This window comes from Drosophila arizonae, chromosome 4 (assembly GCF_054131065.1).
Source record: "Drosophila arizonae isolate 15081-1271.41 chromosome 4, UAZ_ARI_1.0, whole genome shotgun sequence".
In the NCBI taxonomy this organism is placed as follows: Eukaryota; Metazoa; Arthropoda; class Insecta; order Diptera; family Drosophilidae; genus Drosophila; species Drosophila arizonae.
Window position 1 is genome coordinate 2,150,143 of NC_142924.1, and position 21,309 is coordinate 2,171,451.

Genomic DNA, 21,309 nt, shown 5'->3' on the forward strand with positions numbered 1-21,309 from the left:
TTGGTTTTTGTTTTGTTTATTTTTTAAGGGATTAGAGAGTTAGCTGCTTACAAGCTCTTCTCGAGCTTGATCAGCTCGGTGATGCCATCGTACATCTCCTTGACGGCCTGGTATTCGGTGAGACCCATGCGACGCTTGTTGGAGATGTCATAGACACCGCCCTCGGCTTCGGTGTGCTCACCGCGAGTGCCGCGCACCTGGAGATTGTATTTGGCAGCGACTTCCTCGAGCTTGGCCTTGTTGGAGGCCAGCTTGGGCACCTTGATGTGCACGGAGGCACGGATGGTGGTGCCCAAGTTGGTGGGGCAGAAGGTCAAGAAGCCAAGACGGTCATCGTGGCTGAATGGGATGCGCTTCTCGATCTCATTGACGGCGGTCACCAGGCGACGGTAGATCTCGCCCAGATCGCCACCCTGCTGCATGGAGATGATGCGCAAATGATCCTCCTCATTGCACCAGACCAGGAATCGCTTGTTGTCGTTGTGGTAGATGCCACGACCCGTGGGCCAGAAGCGGCAGGCATTGGCAGCCTGGAGGAAGCGATCGCCCTCCTTGAACAGGAAGTGATCGTCGATCAGCTGCTGCTGGACGGCCTTCTCCATGCCAGTCAATGGATAGAACTTGCCCTTCAGCTCACCCTCCAAGCTGGACAGAGTGCTGCTGACCTTCTCTTCCATCTCCTTGTACTGGGCCTCGGTCAAGCAAGGGTTGAAGGGATAGCCCTGCATCGAGCGACCGCAACGGACACGAGTCGAGATCACATACTCGTTGGTGGGATCGACATTGCCGAAGCTGTTCACATCACCGAAGTCCGATGCGGGATGCTTATCGGTCTTCTTGAAGCCACCATGGTAGTCCTCAATGATGGGATCGAACAGATCGGCGAACACTGTGTAGGCCTCAGCATCGGGGGCATAGATGCCAACGCCAGAGTCGTGGTTCTCCAAACCGGACTGGATCACATCCAGAAGGGTCGACTTGAAGGTCGGCGTCACCTTGTTCTTCAGGTTGTCGAAGACCTCCTTGGTCAGGTATTTCTTCAACAGCGACTTCGAGTCAGAGGCAGCCAACTTGGCATAACCCTCCTCCAGTTTAGCGAGAACAGCAGCGTCAACCATGGTGTCTTGTTTGCTACAAGAATGAGAAGAGTTCAAGGAAAATAGAGTTAGTTAAGAGTTACTTCTGGGAATCAGCAATCACTTTAAAATTAAACTTAACTTTACTTTACCCTCTAGATATAAGCCATATTTAGATCTTCTTGGCTTCAATACACTTAAAGTACCATCAGGATCAGACTTTAATATCATATAGGATATTAATATATCATATATATTGGTCTAAAAAGATCCTATTGATCGAGTGGTCTACGATCGATGGATATATCAACAATAATCCATATGTAATTTTCGCATATTAAAATCAGATATTTTAAGATATTTTCTTTATCAGTTTAGTAGTAAAACTTATTTGTAAATAAATAAGGCATATAGAAAAATATATAATATATATTAATATATTGTTTATGACTAAATCTAGGTGTTCAGCTCCTTCTACCTCTAGGACATATTTCCTATTTCCCCCATCTATCTATCTAGATCTACATATCAATCAATCAAACTAATTGCTCAATATTTCCAACGATTTGGAAAACATTTATTTGCTCAGCTCATTTCGTTTGCTTTTGGTTTTTAGGCTCTGTCCATTCTGGCGCCCAAAAGTCGGCAATGTTTTTCGCCCATGTTTTTTCATCCATTTAGTTGGGAATCTCTAGAGACACGCGACAGCGCAATTTCAAATAGAGCCCATTAAAAAAAAAATAAGAAGCGAGCTGCCTCAAATATTTCGGGGTTGCTACGCCAAATCGTGGCTGCGTGAGGGCTGTTGTTGCTGTTGCTGTTTCTGCTGCTGCTTCAGTTAACTGAATGACTGAAATGTTTTTGCCGGCTGTCGCTGAATACGCATACCGAGTGTCGATAGGACAGGAGAGAGAGAGAGAGAAAGAGAGAGAGAGAGCGCGCGAGAGTACATAGCATGCAGCCTTTATATATAGCGTATGCTGCCCCGCCCTGCCCCCGTTTCGTGCGGCACATGCGCGCCTCTTGTCTGCCCGGTCCCGGATTTCGTGGTCTGGGCCCCGGTCAAAAACAACAAAAAAAAAAAAAAAAGGACCAGGGCAATAATATTTTTATGCCCAGTTTAGTATTCTTTCTATTTTTCTACTTTTTTCTCCTCTCTTCTTTGGACACCCTGACGTCAGCGGCAGCAGCAGCAGCGCAGCAGTGCCAAGCACACGCACTTAGAGGACCTATGACAAGCCCCAAAAAGCGGCGCACAAACTATTGTCTATGCTATGTACATATTAGCTATATATATAGAAGAGGTGGGACTACATAATTGGTGACTTGGCAAAACAAAAAAAGAATTTTAGCTCATTATAAAATCAGTATTTTTATACTCTATAAATATTTATATTTCAAAATTTTTAGTTTAGCTTCTTTATAATTAGAGTTTTTCAGACCGCCCTCGTATATAAAATATGCCAAGATATATCAAATATTTAGAATATCTATGGATAGTTGAATAAAAAAATGTTTATTTTTACATCTTTTTAGCTTTTTTCAACTTTTACACTTTTCAAACTACCCTCGTATAATATACATATTCCTCATATAAGTTTAATATATAAACAAAATATATTTCAGCAATTTTGATAAACTATTTTCCCCCATTTTTCCAGCTTCACTTTGATTTCTTTCCCAAACTCTATTTCGACATTCTTGAAACCACCCTCGTATTTCACATATGCCTGCTGCATCTGAAAGCATCAACTGGCATATGCCTAAATTATATTATCCATATTTATTAAGGTTTAATTTTTCCATTTATCTTGCGGCTTCTTCAGCATTCTTCAGCTTGCCAACTCTTGTTGCCACCCTCGCATATATAAATATACACACCCATCTTGGCCAGCGGCTGGCGTTGTGGCCGTGCCGTTGGGCTCGCCTCCGTTGGCTGTGGCGCCGGCATCGCCTTCGATCACCTTTTCCTTTTTATCCTTTGAAGCGCACAAACCCATTTTTTTAAGTTTTTAGTTTTAAGTTTTAAGATTTAAGTTGTAAGTTTTAGTAAAAGTTCTCTTAAGATTTTCGTTGATTTGTTGTTTTTGTAAAGATTGGTTTTTGTAGTAAAAATTTGGCCTTGGTCAAAAAGTTTGTCTTTTTATGTTGGTGTGTGTAAAAAGTTGTTGTCTTTGATTTTGTTTTTGTGGGACTCTTTGCAGGTAAAATGAAATCACAATGCAGCTGCTTCAACTACTTTACACACATTTAAAGACATACATATATGTATATATAAATCAGACACGCACACACACACACACACAAACAAGTACACACACGCACACACTCGCTTAATTCGTATTGCTTTTTGATTGATTAGAAATATTTTTGGTGGTTCGCTCGTCTTAGAGATGCTCTGAAAAGTTGTCAAAAAGTTGTCTTCTTGGGGTCTATCCTCTGGTCTGGTTTTCGTTTCGTTTTTGTTGTCGGTTGTTGTTGGTTGCCGCGCCCAAAGGTATACTACAAAAAGGCTACTACACAAGAGTCTAGGCTACACACTAGGGAGCAAAAAAGGACGCGCGCGCGTGTGCTACACAAAGGTGCTAAGGAGCAAACTGCCAGCTGCTGACTAAAGGACGCGCCGCACAGCGAGCCACCAAAATCGCGTTCGATGATGCGGGCTTCGGCTGCGGCTTCAGCTTCAGCGTCGGCTTTAGCTTCGCTTAGACTCGTTCGCTAGCTCTCTCTCTCTTTCTCTCTCTCGCTCCACCGTAGCTTGGCAATTCGCAACTAGCTAAAGGACGCGCCCACCCGGGACCAACTCGCAATTCAGCACGAGAGTCAGACAGCAAGAGCGAGAACAAGACAGGGAGAGAGAGAGAAGCGCGCGCGAGGGTTGCCCGGCGAGGGTTGAAAAAGTCTGCAGAAAGCATTGCCTAGCCGCAGGCGCCGGCGGCATGCAAATATACATATGTATATGTAAAAGTGCGCAGCAGTATTTGACTAGCAAATACCCTCCCTAACCACTATGCAAGTAGTGTAATAGTAGTACAGCACTACAAGTCAGTTAGTATAGTATAATAGTAGTAGTACAAGTCAGTTAGTATAGTATAATAGTAGTACAGTACTAATTAGGTAGTATACAGTAGTACAGTAGTACAGGTCATTTAGTAATAGTAGTACAGCAGTACAGGTCATTTAGTATAGTATAATAGTAGTACAGTAGTATAGGTCATTTAGTATAGTATAACAGTAGTACAAGTCAGTTAGTATAGTATAATAGTAGTACAGTACTAATCAGTTAGTATACAGTAGTACAGGTCATTTAGTATAGTATAATAGTAGTACAGTAGTACAGTTAGCTAGTATAGTATAATAGAGGCACAGCACAGCATAATATAACAGTATGGGTTGGTAGTGCAGGCTACTATATCTATAAGTAATATTATAATGTAAGTGGTTCATAATACCGGTTATAATACTATTCTCCTATTTAGTAGTTTAAATTAAAAAAAAAAAAAAAAAATTATATAAAATATGCAAACTAAAATAGTAGTAGAAATAGTAGTATTAAAATTAATATAGGAGTACATTAATTGAAGTAGTAGTAATACAGTAGTTGTAGTACAGTAATTTGAGAACAAAGAAATTGTAGAGCAGTAACAACGTAATAGAAGTAGAAGTAGTATACTAGTAGAAGATTACTCGAAAAAGTCGTAGAAATAGTAGTACTAGTAGTAGTAGGACAATTATTAGTAGCACAGTTGTAGAAGTCGTCGCAGTACATCAGTAGTATGGTACGTAGTACAGTTGGTAGTAGTCCAGCTATGCAGCATTAATAGCTCATAAACAGTTCACATAGATAGATTCAGTTAAGCATCCCAAACTAGTATTTAGAGATATACCCTATAATCTCTGCCCACCCAGCATACCCTTTATCGGATATATTTGCAGCCATGGGGGTATCAAAACTGTTGCCGGATGAGAGCGCAACATAATGCGGAAGGATATATTTATTTGATGCAGCAACCACCACCAGCTGCAGCACCAACAGCAGCAGCAGCAGCAGCAGCAGCAGCGGCAGCGGCAGCGGCAGAGGCAGCGTGTGGCAAGCAGGGCGCAAATCGATAAAATTTGTGACACGCGGCAGCTGAAAATTGTTGCGCCTAAAAGGCACAAAGGGGGAGGCAGGGAGAGGGAGTGGGAGAGAGAGAGACAAAGAGTGGGGGCGAGTGGCGGTCAAGTCAAGTTGAAGTGACGGCTCGAGTGTGAAATGAGGGCTGCTAATGGCAGCATGCGGCATGTGGCATGTGGCATAGAAATCACGGCCAACAAGCGAAGTAGAAGAAGAAGAAGAAGAAGAGGCAGCGCATAAACTCGTCGAGTGCACGTGCAATCGGCTCTAGCTGAAGGAGTTGCAAGCTTTTTGAGTTACTTTTCACGCCTGTGCAGTGGCGTGTAAAGAGAGGGGGGCGTGGCAGAGGCATGTTGCATGCTGCTGCATGTCTGGTACCAGATTATTTGATTTCGTTTTTTATTTATTTATTTTTCTTGCTAAATATGAAGTTGGTTTTGCTCATTCGCCTCTAATTTTATTAGTCAGCACTGCAATGATTCTCCCTCTCTCTCTCTCTCTCTCTCCAGTGACTAATTGCATTTCCCACTCTCTCACACTCTGACTTCAATGACTAATACGCAAAGCTGCACCTAATGATGGTAAATTGAAAACAATTTATGTTACATTCATTCACACAAATATGACTAAGATCTCATATATTATAGAGCTGCTCGATTAGCTAGAGTATCTGGATGCTTATAAATATTTTACATAATGCCTGGTCTAGTTCATATACAGCTTATCTCGAAGTGAACAGAAACTTTCGGCACTTCATATACCAGACGTTATCTGTCGAGTTCTAGCTATTAGCTAGAATAAAAAACTTGCTAAAAGGTAGATTATCTTGCGAACTATACGTATACAGTGCATACTCGCTAAGTGAAATTGCAAATAGCTAGTCTAGCAGGCTTTAGTTACGCTCTACTGTATAATGCTTACTTTTGATAGTATCTAAGATCTTAAAAACTTGATTAACTCTAGATATGCTGGGTATATGTAAATATATATTTATATTTTCTTATGTGTATATAAATCTATATATAATATTGCTAGTCAAAGTCTGCTCCAAACGTTTATTCCAGAAGTTTCTTTTCATCTCATTTGTTTTGCATTTTCTTATAATTTGTTATGTATCTATATCTTTCTGTAGAATTGTCTCTCATTTTCTTATCAACTTTCCTTTTATACTTTCTTATAGAGATAGCTAACATCGCTTTTATCAAAGCTCTAGCAAACTGATCTGTCTATGATATAAATAAAACTTATCTATATAAGATATATCTATTGTTTTATTGCATATCTATCATTCCATAAGCAAATCAAGTCTACGTTTCTTTCACTCTTTCTTCATTCAAAGTCATTTCTAGTTCAATTGCTTAGTTTGTCACACTAATTGGGAATTTTGCTTAGCTCTGGCTATCTTTGAGAAGTTATATGATGAAAGAGGTGTTCCATGTTAATAGTGCCCCATAAAGATAAGCTGATTTATTTAACTTTTATATTTTGCACTAGTTTCGAGATTGTGGGCGTTTCAAAGTGCTTGGCGAGTGCAATTGCTGTAGATAGAGCTGATATAATAGCTCCGAAAGGCGAACCCCGCCTTCCTCTCGGGCTGCTGACGACAGACCAACTAATCAATTAACTCGAGTGTGTACCAAATTTATGTCACACACACACACACACACACACACACACACACACACACACACACACACACACACACACACTCACTACAGTGAAGAGCCTAGTCCAAGTCCTCGCCTTCTCTTGGCCGTGACAACAAAATGCGGCACTTAAAAGCAACAGCAAATCGAATTAAGCCCCAACAATTGAAAACTGATTTCATTAGCCGCCATTCTGCCCCACCCCATCGCATCCCCCACTCTGCTATATAGACAAGCCACAGCCCCGGGAGCGCGCAACCTGACAACCCTGACAACGGCAACAAAAGGAACGCAAACAGGATGCAGCTTTAAATTCAATTTTTTAAGCACAGCTAAGCAAATTGTTGACAGTTTTTTATACACTTTTATATACAGTGAGCACCCGCTTGAGCGTATTGAGTTTCAAGAATTATCATAGATTTTTTGCCTTAAGCATTTGTGGAATTTCTAAATAATATTTTTGAATCAAATTTATTATTATTTTTTTTTCAAATTTGTAGCATATGAATTTTATTTTTATACAAAATTATTTTTTTTTTTATATAGTTTTTAAGTCATTTATTATTAGGTAATTTTTATTATTAAATTTTCTTCCTTTTTTATTTATTTTTTTTTAACTTAAAATATGTATTTTATTTAAAACTCGAAACTATTAAAAATAATTTATTTGAAATTATTTTTTCTGTTATATATTTAAGCAATCTACAATAAAGATTTCGTCTATGTCAAGCGAGTTTTCACTACATATATTATATATCATCTATTTAATTTATGGCTCAGGCTCTACTTTATAACCCGTTATTACGAATGACGCGAACGAGAGCGCGTTAAATGAACGCGAATTGAAATTGGCAACTGTTAACGGTTAACTGTGATACGCGAATGTTGAATGAAGTTAACAAATGCCTCACAGCAAACGCAGGCAGAGAAATAGCGAGAGAAAGACAGTCAAGAGAGAAGGACAGAGAAAGAGAGAGGGACAGAGAAAGAGAGAGGGAGCGACAGAGAGACAGAGAGCGAGAGAATGTGTGCAAGGGAGAGTTGGCCAAGTCAGCTGATAAGCTAACAGAGATTGCCGACTGCAATTGCCGGCGTCGAAGCTCGAAAGCGAAACGAAGCGAAAAGTTGATCTCGCAGCAAACAGCTGACGAAGCGGATAAGATAGTCCACTTAGGGCCAACTCAGCTCTATTGGCTGAAGGCTAGACAGACAGCCTAGACGGGCGGCAAGCAAGGGAGTGAGAGTGATCGACTAGCAGATACCCTGTAGACAGCCATCGTTGCAGATGACAGATTCTAACTTTTAACTGTTATTTAGCAAAAATGCGGAATTTCTTAGAGGGAAATTCATAAGAGGAATAAAGGGTTGTGTGGGAGAAAAATGGGAGAGCGAGATCTATTATAGAGCATAAATAATTGTTGATTTTTGGGGCTGATTTTATGGAATTTATACTCTTTTATGATAAGGAAAATTTGGCAACTAAAAAAAAAGGGCAATATCTTTTAAATGGAGTTACCCCTTGAGCCACTTCCAAGAAATACAGGGTATAACGAAAGCGAAAGCCTGGCCAAGAATCGCATTTGACTGGCAGCCAAAATGCAATGACTTACTGCAATTTCCCAGTTTATGGCCAAATCGCATGGGTTATTGAACCAAAGACTCGAAACTCGACGGGGGTATTTGCCTGTCATCCGTCACCCCCTCCCTGTCCCTCTCTAAAAGTCCATGTGTGTGTGACTTAATTGCAAAACGGGGAACCATGCTGCGCTTGACGCGATTGCACAAAGAAATTGGCAGGCGATGCAGACAAGTGCGCCAAGTGTATTTGGCCAACGACATTGACGTGGCCCAAAACAAAACGTGCGCGAATGTAACGGGAAATTGCTATTGCTATTGCAATTGCCATTGGAAAACAAGTCGCAAATCGAAACAGTTTAATGACAAGCGGCAGACATAGAGCTATGGCTTAATACGATTGGGAAATGTTGCAAATGTTGCGTTATTTTATTCATGGAGAAATTAATGTTAATAAATAATGGGAAAAACTTAATATAGTTTATCCAATGATATACTACAGATATATATATAGTTGGGAATCATGCCAAATGTTGAGGTATTTTCTTTAGTTTTTAAATAAATAATGGGAAATTATACGAGTAACTGGGAAATAGGACAAATGCTGCTATTTTATATATAGAAAGCTTTTTAAAAATAATTTTATAATTTGTTAATAAATACAGCAAATTATAGGATTTTTTAGGTATTTATTATCATTTAAATCGTATTGGAAATTTTTCATTTAAAAAAATATACTTTGCATTTTTCATTAGCTGTGCGAAAATATCCCTTGAAATTTCACTTAGCGTCAAGAATTTCGTCACTTAATTAGCTTTGAAAATGTTAACTGATCGCCCTCATGCCTCATCAAACACTTAAGTCTACCCTCTACGAAGTATTTAGTAACCACCCTAATGTATCAAGGCTCAGCCAGCAACAAGCAATAAATACCCTATATTTATAAGGGGGAGCAGTAAGAGGGCTGCAGCATACCCGCATTATTCAAGAGTTGAAAGAATAAATTAATATATATTTGATGAATTTTGTTGCTAATTTAATTAAAATTCTTTTGGCAAATGCTCAATAAGGCAGAGCGAAAGAGCGCGTTATATACTATATATGCTTATGTTTCATTTTGTGTCATAAATTTCGCAAGAATTTTCGCGCTTATTGCCCGGATGTCGTTGATTTATAAAATGTCTGCGAAGACAATCAGCGTACAAATGGGACAGACGCGACAGTCATTTAGCTGCCGCAGCAGCAGCAACAGCAACAGTGTACTGTATCATTTTATGTTATATAACTCCAACAGTGGGCTCAAACTTTACAGTAACTGTTAATAACAACTGCAGTCGCAAGGCAGGCACACTTTTTCAGCTGCTACTGTAACTGTTGAACGTAACTGCAAACGTTGATGTTATTTAACAGCCCTGTTAAAAGCGCGTTATAGCTTTGATAAGACTGAAAGCTACAAGAAAGTCCTGTGCGCGCGCGATAAAAGCTTGCACAGCAGCTTTGCTGCTACAGTAGCAGGCCAATATATTGTGCTAGCTGCTCGTGATTTGTTTACACATTCTGACTGAAATTACAAAAGTTTGTTTATTTGTTTTGAGGTTCGCTGCCAAAGCAACTCAGACAGAAACACACACCCGCACATTCATATATGTGTGGGTGTATATATGTGGATTCGTCTAGCTGGCAGTTTTTTTGTTGCTGTGCCTGTGTTGGTGGGAATGAGAGGCAACTAGTCGTGCAATTTAATTTCCTGTCTAGCCGAAGCTACAAACCCAACCCCTATATTTTTTTTGGGATTATGCAATTCTTGACAGTTAGTTAGCAACTGGAGCGCGCTTTTGTTTACTCTTTAATAGAGAAAAGCGTGAAAATTGCCGTCAGAGGTTTTCCAATGCAAACGTTGTTTAAGCTATTGCTTCTCTATCACTCCCTCTCTCTCTTTTTCTCTCGACCGCTTTAATAGATTTCAATTGAATAATTAACGGTTGGCTCAGCAATTTGTATAACAAATTTGCGCGAATCGCTGTTAGGGAAAAAATAATGTATATATAAAAACAAAATAAACAATAAAATCAAATAAACAACTCAGCTTTTTCCCTAAACAATTTCGATTCTATTTTTTGTAGCACTCAACTGGATAATATATCGCGGCTATAAATATATGCGCAGGTATTGATTCATATATACCGCATGTATACATATATAATACTTATGTATTATATATGCTTTGATTATGTTTATTTGCTTTGGTCCCGTATTTTTAGCCGCAACTCGACTTTTAGCTGCTTACTAAATTTAGCCAGGGCCTGGGGTGCAAGTAATTTACGCTGCCTGTCAAACTGTGGCACTTATATAACGCAAAGCTGGATGCTAGCTAATGTTCAGCTGATACAATATCTTTGGCCATTACTGTAGGTGTGGGTGTCGATGGCTATCTGTGTGAGTGTGTGTGTGTCTGCCTGTGCGATAAGTGATTATGCAATGCGCTTTGGCAATGACCGCGAAATACCTATATATCTTTGTTGTTTCGCAGTAGCAAGTTCAAGGCTTATTTGTAATACAGTTTGCCAGCTAAGGGCGGTGGGCGTGGCGGGCGGCGAAGACTGCCAAGTGTCGCTAATGCTGATTGCACACATTTTTAACTTTTTCTGTTTTTTTTTTTTTTTTTCTTTTTTGGCAACAACTATTGCTAAAGCTCTTATCTTTCGGCACCAGTCGTAATTAGTGGTATTTTTTCTTGTTATCTTTAATAGATAGTGGTATATTTTTTGTATTGTTTGTATATTGTGTTCAGCAACGAAATTGCAAGCGCGCTCAACAGTTGCACAGCAGCTGCCTAAAGGCTGGCCACAAAGCCCTGCTAGCTCTGCCCTTAGGGCAAAAACCAGTTTTATTTTTTTTTCCCATTTCGCAATTGCAAAAGCGGTTGGAAGAAAGAGCCGAGAATAAAAATATGGATACACCGCCATAAAACGTTGCATCTATATTGAGAAATACTTTTTGTTTGTATTTTTTAATTTTTATGCCGGTAACCGGTTTCGTTGCGCTTTTGGCACATGCAAAATATAATAAAAGCTGGCAAACTGCACTTTCGACTGACCGCAAAAGTAATTAAGAGTTGGGTGACACATCCTATTGCATAAACGTTCAGATCTCACAACACTTAAAATAATTTTATTTTATTTTATGATTATTATATATTAACTATGTATATCTATAATTTTATATCACTTGATTGTCTTTATGGTATTAGATTATTCTTTATTTCTTTGGAGAACGGCTCACCTTTGCAACCGTAGAATTCAACGTCCAACGTTACAATGATCAGAAAATTTTGTTCTTTAGCTCAGCTGCAGTCGACTGTCAGTCTGACCGCGACGCCGGCAGCAGCAGCGCTAGCAGAGGCAGCAACGACAGCGGCACCCTTCTTCTTTCTTTCACTTTCAAACTATTCAACTCACACACACAGTCAGATGTGAGCGCAGGCAGCGAGAAAGAGAGACGAGCAAAAAAGCTTTGCTTTGGCATTTTAACTGTGCTCATGTGTATGCGTGTGTGCGTGAGGCCTGCCTCCTGTTACGCTGTCTGCCTGTTGTTGCCTGCTGCTGCTGCCACTGTGCGCCTGTATTAGTGGCCTAGCAATTGACGTAGGACGTGACGTATGACAAAATGAAAAAACAAAATAAAGCTTTGCGTTTTATTCATAAAATGCGAGCGAGAAAGAGAAGTGAAATGGCTAGAAAGCTTCAGCCGGTAGCAAGTGTAAGCAGTACGGCCAATCGCTTTACCTTGTTGTGCAGTGTAAGTGTATGCGAAAAAGGAAAGTGTTTGCAACAATGCAACTGTGTACGAGTGGGTGCGGATATGTGGCGAAGGCAGCAGAGAGCGAACGAGAGAGAGAGAGAGAGAGAGAGAGAGAGAGAGAGAGAGAGAGAGAGAGAGAGGGAGAGAGACAAATGCGTCGCCTTGCAACTAAATGCACACACGCATACCAAGAGAACATTATGTACAGTTAGCGGCGCGACTGCAGCGCCGGATTATATGGCCAGCCTATATGGGGGCGTGCTGCTGGCGCTGCTTGTGCTGACTGAGCAGAGTTAACGATGCCTGCCTCACATGACACACACACACATACACACACCCATTCATTGCTTAATTATTGAGGAACACTAATACACATGCAACAGTGTATTTAATTTATAACGACACTCAAGTAGTAGTTATAACGGCGGGCTGGGCCCGTGACGAGCCTGACGAAAGTAATCAAAGTTAATCGAAATTTATTGTTCCCAGGGCGTAACTAAAGCCCATACGAGTACATTTATTTATATTTGCGTTGCCTTTTTTTCTTATTTCTTAGCTTAGTGTCAGTATTTGCATTACTCAAAAAACAGCTGAGCTGCGACCGAAAAGAAAAAAGTTGGCAAATTCACATACACATCTACACATACGAATGTGTGCGAGTGGGAACGGCATGCGGGAGTAGGGGGAACAGTTTCAAGAACTGTGAACAGTTCGTACTGTGTGCAGAGGCAGACGTGCCAGCTAACCCGCATTCTACATTTATAATAGAACTATGAACATATCAAAAGAGATTTTTGGCACTATAATAGAGAAAATATTTAATGAATTATATATAATATAAAATGTATAATATAAAAGACAACAGGAAACAAGTCAGCTGAAAACTATTATATATTAATATATATATATAAAGATTATTCTAAATGTAAGGGCTAGAAAAGATATATGTATATGTATATATTCTGTATAGCATCAGCAAGGTGGGCAGCAATAACACATGTTTTTCACTTAGTTTATTTACCAACTATAAGCAAACTAACATAGATCATATGTATATCTATATATCTATGCATATGACTATGCTTTAGTTTCTGAAATTCTTGAACTTGATTTTGAAATGCTCATAAAAATTTGTTTTTGGCTATATATTTATGTATATAGATAAATATGCTTCATCTATATGCGTATACAAGGTAAAGGCAACCTGCTTGATCGTAAACATCGAAACAGACTTTTCTAAATGCTGTATCGAACATAGATACATATATATATATATATACATATATAAAGATATATATTTGAACAGATGCCAAATGAATTTTATGCAACAAAAACACCCATCTAAACATATATCTATCTTTATTTCAAAATTAAATTAAATTCTATAAAATTCTGCCAGATTGAAATATTAGATATCTTTCGCTGACATTTACCATACAATACAATGTCAACTGGCAGCAGGAGCAGGATGCTGCCTGCTTGCTTGCTGCTTACATAACCTCACAGTTCAAACGCCTCTCTTTGGCCTTCTCAACTTTTTTTCTTTATATTTGTTTTGCTTTCGTTTTCAATTGCTGCTCCCAAGTGGCGCTGAGATTACGTAAATCCCAGCAGCTTTCAACGACAATAGATATTATACAAAACAAATACATATATATACATATATAAGAGACTTTATATATGTATATATAGTACTTTCGCAGGGGGCTGGCAGCAACCTTGAAAATGCTGACAAACAATGTTTTCGATAGCTTTAGCCGACAGTCAGGCAGTCAGGGAGGCAGCAGCCAGCTTTCACATATAGTTAAGAAAGCATTTAGAATACTATAGAAGACTTAGTGCAAATAGTAATTATACGAGTGTACAAAAAATACATTCATTAAACTTGCTGAAATTTAAATCACGATTTGATTTTTCCTATGAAATGACTACAGAACTGTTTCTATTTTATGACCAAGTATAATGGCTTATAAAAGGGCAGCTATAAAGTTGTAAAACAGCAGCAATAAACTCGTAGGACCTATGAGGCGTATGTGTGCTATGCAACTGTGTGTCGTAAAGTTTTAGCGCATATAAGATATAGGTAAATAGTTAAAGCTCTGGGCTTAGTTTCTGCAACTTGTTAATAGAGTAAACTTTTGGTACACAAACTAAAGCAGTTGAAAGTTGGCAGAAATTTATATAATACTATTTTATCTCTATAATACATTATTATTATAGGAATATAAACAGCTTCAACTGTAGTATTATGATTACAGTTAGCAACTTACTCAACAGAGTTTATAGGGTATCTTTAGCATTGTTATGCAAGCTCGATCATATCTGTAGTCATATTTCAGTGCTTAGTCAGTGCATTTGGCATGTGCGCGAGTACAGCTGGGGTGGCGTGTGTGTGTGTGTGTGTTGGCTGCTGGCGGGCTGGGCGTGCCATGAACTTGAAATATGAATTGCATAAGAATCGGCATTTGTTTGCACAATTGAATCATAGAGTGAGAGGAAAATACAACAGACAAGGCAATTGGGAAGTGAATATCGCAAGAATCGTATATATACACATACATATATGTATTTTCAACAAATTAAATGAAAATTTAGTAAATCATTTGTGGCAATGTGTTATTAATTAGTTCAATTTGTGTGCAGCCAGGCACGAGTTCAATTAATGTGCTCGCTATCCGAACAATTAGCCGAAACAAAAAATTCGATTCCATGCAACAGATATGATACATATACAGGCACAGATATATATGTACATTTAATAGTTCTTTTTTTTGTCAGCTATACAATCTGCTAAAAGCTCTGTCATACGATTTTTACTTTTGCCTTTTGTTTGTTTGCTAAACAATATTTTGGCAGCACTTCAAAAGCGACGCTTGCCAAAATCAATTTGCAAACGCGTGTGCCAAAAAGATGAAAAAAGAAGAGCAAGATTTAACATACACATATACATATAATAAATGTATATAACTATATCTAATTATATAGACACATATATAGTTGTCTTGTATATATATATATGTATTGTCAAACACAGATTTGAGCAGCCCAAATGACGAACGCTGTCCATCATTTGAGCTCGAGCAATTGGACATGAGACGTAGCGCCAAATGCACTAAAGCTATATAGTTTTCATATACTACAGATATTATATATATTATATACATTAGTCTAAATTTAAGCTAGTGCCGCTGCAGCAGGCTACGGCTGCAGCGTTGCACAGCCAATTTGTGGCACACAAGCCGAAAGACAAAAATTTTCAAATACACAAAGAAATCAAAATGATCAAAAAATGAAATAAAATAAAAACTACAAAAATTATTAAACCCCAAAATTACAAAGCCTTTTCAAATCAACGAATATCAAATACCCTAGTCGGCGAATAAAATACGCATTTTTGAATTTTTATAGCACCCAAAGGAAAGGATCACAAATTGACACAAACTCTGTTTCTCTAGGCTCACTCATTCTGTAATCCTGGAAGGCTTGGTCTTCGCATGGTTCAGGGTATTTCCTAGTCGAGCACTCCTGAATAGAGCACTAATTTTAGTGTATTAGATCAAAATTATAGCAAATTTTGTCAAAAAGCTGTTAACAAACTTTTTTTTTCTGTTGTGACATACTTATATAGTAAATATATTATTATATCATTATAAGATCAAATCATAAGAGTGAGATTTAGAGGCAAACATTTTTAAATTAGCTAAATTATATTTGAAATTTCGGGTCTTTCAGTAGGACACCACATGGGCTGATCAGCAATGATGCAAATCGGAATTCAGAGTTAGGAAACCTTAGACAATATACTTTCATATTCTAGTTATCCTGAATACACTTAAAGATCCATCATTAATAGACTCTTTTAACTAAACAAACAAAAGAACCAAACAGATTGCTTCTATAGCATTTTTCTGATTTTCCAATAAAATGGATATTAATAAATATCTATTCCTATAAAAAGAACCTTGATTGCACTGATCAAGTAGATATATTTATGGAGCGCACATTTCCATACACTTCAATAACTCTCCACTAATACGTTCCACATTTAACAACAATTTGTTACAATCTCCCCCCAGCTAGGGTATACGTCCATATATATCATAAATCTTCAAGTAAATCTTTTGCCCGGCGACAAACGCTGCGTTTCCAAAAGATGCCACGTTTAAATATAAACTTGGCATGGGGCAGATCATGTGACCCGGACGCACAGACGGACGGAAGGCGGGCGACAAAAACTGTCGTCGCACCGCTGCACCACTCGAGTTGTATTTGCATAGGTTTTCTTTTTAGTTTCGCTCGATTTTCGTTTTCGTTTTGAAAATTTGATTATTTTTGGCGCACTGCCCAAAGGTATGTGGACTCTCTGCTGCTTTGGGTCACATCCTTGAGCCAGGTGGCTGAAGTGCAAGGCTCGCGTGCAAGGCTTATACCATTAATATTAATGGAAAATCAATTCGGCATTTTGTGGGTCTATAGCCAGCTGTGAGCTCTTATTAATTGAGTATTTAGTGTTAACTAGTCGACCCTTTTTTATGTAGACCCTACAATAATAAATTAAATCAATCATTTGTGAAGTTGGAAAACAAATATGAAATATTTATACGGTTAGTATTTATGCATGTATTAGTAATCGAAGACTTCGAGAGCATCGGATATTAATATAGAGAATATCATTTTATATATCTATTTTCAGCGGACTTATACGAGAGAACCTTTACTGTAAGAGTATGTCAGCTCGTAAAAGTTGCTAATCGATTTTTATTGATTTTATGATAGACATGTTTAGTAATCAATAAAAACGTTTTGAGCTCATATACGAGAGCAAAAGAGCGCGAGAGTGACAAAAAAAAATGAAAGTGAGAGAAGATGAGACTGAGAGAGTTCTTATATTGTAAGATGATTCAGAAGCGACGAAAAATTTTGCTATCGCTATAAATCTGTTAGATATCGATATAATAAAACTTTGCCCAAATTGGCTAATTTACTAAATTTACTAACTAGTTTAATAGCAATTGATAATAATAGACAATGATAATTGAACATATTATTGATTACAATAACTAACTACATTAGGGCATAAATTCTGCGAGGAGAGTATATCATTTATCGATTTTATTCTTTTGATATCGCGCTATATTTTGATAAGAATATAGATTATATAAGTTCAAGCTTGCAGAAGTTACTAAACAGCTTTGTATCGATAACAATGTGGTGCTTAACTTCTAAAAGTTTGATTAGAATTTTAAACCCTTTGCAAACATTATGAAATCGAAAGTATTCTGCTGGCAAGTGCATACACAACTATATTAACATTATGTACAGGGTATATAAATAACCAAGAATAAAGTGCAAGCCACAGCGCCGGCAGGCAGTCAGGCAGTTGATGCCAGTTGCCAAGAGCTGTCCGCCCAAGCACAGAACATGAAACTAAAATAAACAACGTCATCGTCACCAACAACAGCAACAGCAGCAAAATCATCATCATTATGTCATTCACGATGATGACGATGATGATGAAGCATGGTGCATTATTACAGTCGTATATTTGTTGTTGCTGGTGATGGTGCAGCGCTGTCCGCCCGTCGACTGCTGCCACATGGCAACTATTTTAGCGACAAGAAGTCAGGAGAGTTCGTTGAACTCATTGCACGCTCGCTCGCTGGCTGCGGCTGCCATGCGGAAGTTTTTTTTTTGTCAGCGCGCGAAAACTAATTAAAAAAGAACAACTTAAAATAAGCCACTAAAAATTGAAAATGTACAAAATGTTGCGTGGGTGTTTCGCGGTTGGTGTTTTTTTTTTTTTTGGCTTACCGATAACCCGCTTGCTGTGCCTCCTTGATGGACTGCACAAAGGCGTTCGCCTCGCCATGAATGAAATCCTTGCTGGCATCCTTAAGCTGTTCTTGGTCCACTTTCGGAACTTTGCTGGCCGGCAGCTTTGCATCGAAGAGCTTCTTGTCCAGACTGACATCATTTAGGGCGGCATTGCCATTCGTTGAGTTGTCATTGCCATTGGTATTGGCCTCGGTCAAGGATTTTGGCAAGGGAATCGGCATCTTGGCAGAATCTGCGGCCTTAGGTGGAGTGCTGGGTGCAGTCGGTGTGCTTGGAGCGGCAGGTGAACTGGGCGCTGCTGGTGTTGGTTTAGGTACAACTGTAGGAGCTACAACAGGGGCTGGAGCTGGAGCTGGTGTAGGCGCTGGCTGTACAACTGCTGGTTTCGGAGGAGTAACTGGCTTTGGTGGTTCCGCAACAGGCGCTGCTACTGGTTTAGGTGAGGGCGCCGGTGAACTGGGTTTTGCAGGAGCTGCAGCTGGACTAGGCTTAACAGTCGGTGCTGGAGCGGGTGCTGGTGCTGGTGCTGGTGCTGGTGCTGGTGCTGCTGCAGGTGCAGGTGTTGCAGGCTTATTGTCTAACGCTTTCTGGGCGGCTGGCTTATTGGAACTAAAAAGCCAGGCCAAACGTTTGCTACAAACAAAATAAAAATGTAAAAACAAAAGTAAATTAAAAAACAATAAAATAAAAATTACAAACTAATCAAAAGAAATAATTAAAGATTTTATATAAAACAGAAAACAGTCGAAAAATGCGCCGTTGATACGTCTTCTTCTTCCCAAACTTCCAGAAATTTCTGCTGTTTGCTTACGAGAAAATATACGAATTTCTTCGATTTTTCCATATAATTCAACTCACCCTCAATTAATTTAAACAGTTTAACACTATAAACAAATTGCAATAGTTTAAATTGGATAATTTATGTATGATGCTGAAATAAATTTGCGAGTTGAATTCCACAAGGAACTAGCGCGAAAAGAAGGAAGAAATGAAAGAGTGTGACCCTATAGAAATCGGGTAAAATAGCAAAATGGCAACGCTCTGCAACAGGGTGATCTTAAACATATGTAATTGGAGCAATAATAAAAAAAATATGCAAAGGGTATTTAATGTATTGATTTGTATAATCGTTTATTTCCATAAAATTAATTGTTTATTCCAGTTTGAATTTAAATAAATCAGTCCAATAAGCATAAGTTGCTATAAAAAGGGAGCTGCCAGAGCTTATGTGACAAAGAAGAAGGAGCAGGAAGAAATGAGAAAATAGTTGTGCAAAAACCGAGATGGCAACGCTTTCCTACGAAGTGGGAACACAATATGTAAAGTTCGTACATAAAGTACATACATACATATGTATGTATGTAAATTATGTGTTCAGCTGTAGAAGTAATTATTGAATGAAAATCCGACTGTAGCAACAGCAAAGGCATTGCCAGCATTAATAAAAGCTGTGCAACTGCTGCCAGCAGAGACAAATGTGCCCAAAAGCCCAGTATTTTGTTTATTGCAAACAATAAAAAAATCAGATAATTCAAAATGTTTCTGCGTCAGCAGCATTCGCAATAAAGTTAACAAAACAACATTATTGCCAAACTAAACAAATCTAATGCAAACTAGAACTGTGCAATAGCAAATCGAGTCTAAAGAACATAGAGCTCAGCCGTTGCACCAGACAAAAAGTGCATTCACAGGAAATGGCTTAACGCTTGGCTGGGCAAATGCTTGGGAAATTCTACAGATCCCTAAACATTTGCTATAACAAAAATGAGTCTAGAAGCGTCTTTTTGATTTGGTCAAAAAACTCTCTCAAAACTTTCCCATTGTCACGTACGCCATAAAGAAAAAATACAAAATAGAAAAATTTAGCTATACACATAAACTCGTGTACGGCAAATAGATAAGCAAACAAATACAGGCGCTAAGTACCTGAGCGATATTACGTATACGCCCTCGAGCTTGGACTGGATACTGAAATGCTGCCAAACTTCAATTATCACATTATTATTTTTTGCTAATTAAACAATGGCACAGAGCTCAGATAACAACAAGAGAAGAAGCTATCAAAAACAAATTTTTTTATTTTGGCAAATTTGCTAATTTCACTGAGTTCGAGTTCGAGTTCCAGTGTGTCAGTGTAAATATATATGTGTGTGTGTGTGTGTGTGCACGTTCTTGTGTGTGTTTCCGTTGCTAATTGCAGTTATCATTATGAGCGCTATAACCGGCAAGCGAAAGCCAAAAGCCGGTTGCTTGAGAGTGTGTGCAGATTGTCGTTTATTGATATATTTTTGTTGCTGTTTTATAGGAACTACAAATCGGGTAATATTATCATGTGACAGTGACAAATGCACTATGTTATTGCCATGTGTATATTTAGAACATCTTCGGCACAAATCCGAAAAGCCACAAAGTAGTTTGATTGCGTAGATTACAAATCGTGAGTGTACCCATATTGACCCATTACTGTTAAGCAGGGAAGTTTATAGTTTACAGTTAGCAATAAAATTTAACACTGTTATCGATTGAAAAATAAAATAAAAGCAAAGGTGGGATGATATTATATTTTTTATGTAATACAGGGGAATTCTAATCTACAAATATACGTATGATAAATATAAAAGGCACAATTTTCTTGGGCTCTGCCTTTGCCTTTGAAATTGGCTGTTTAAATGTGATTATGTTACAAAGAATTTAAATACTGGGATATTACGTTATCATATATTAAGCACGAAACCCATAAATCAGTTGACGTATTGAAAGAATATTAAGTTTTTACAACTGGTGTTGCTAAGCTATGAAATTAGCATATTAAATAGGGTAATTAGATCTATAGATTTATTAGATCTATTAGATTTTTAAGTATATATAGCTTAACTTAAATTCAATATTTCCATTATTACTATAAGAAGTGAAAAGTCTGGCCATATATTCATTTGGCTGATTACGTTAGCTATATAGCATTTGAGCCGATAAGTCTCTAACGTGTCTAACGTTAAGTAAACATAGACCACTCAACAGTTATCTCATTTAAAATTAATATTTTTCTTTGCGCCAAAAAATATGCAACACAAAGTGTCCCACTATTTCCAGCAGTGACTCTCAAACTGTTTAGAACTTACCGTATTTCGTCAACGGCGAACGTCAGATACCACAATGCAAACATCGTTTATTATTGTTGTTTTCTGTAAATAAATGGAATAAAATGAAACAGGTTAATTATAGCACTTATGACTATGACTAAAGCAACAGAAGTCTAGTC

General features: G+C 38.3%; 1 protein-coding gene across 2 annotated transcripts in view; it reads right to left on the reverse strand.

Moving 5' to 3' along the window:
- The window catches only part of LOC108612739 (arginine kinase 1), a 22,277-nt gene continuing 968 nt past the window's right edge, over window positions 1-21,309 (reverse strand). Inside the window, exons 2-4 of one of the 2 annotated variants that reach the window (XM_018005716.2) lie at window positions 21,170-21,232; window positions 18,027-18,683; window positions 1-1,131 (exon numbers count right to left, since the gene is read on the reverse strand). In XM_018005716.2, coding sequence (XP_017861205.2) covers window positions 48-1,131; window positions 18,027-18,683; window positions 21,170-21,213 — 1,785 coding nt within the window. In that variant the 5' untranslated portion in view covers window positions 21,214-21,232 and the 3' untranslated portion in view covers window positions 1-47. Of the gene's footprint in view, window positions 1,132-2,957; window positions 3,671-18,026; window positions 18,684-21,169; window positions 21,233-21,309 lie in introns of those variants that run through there. The other variant, XM_018005717.2, reaches the window with a different exon arrangement.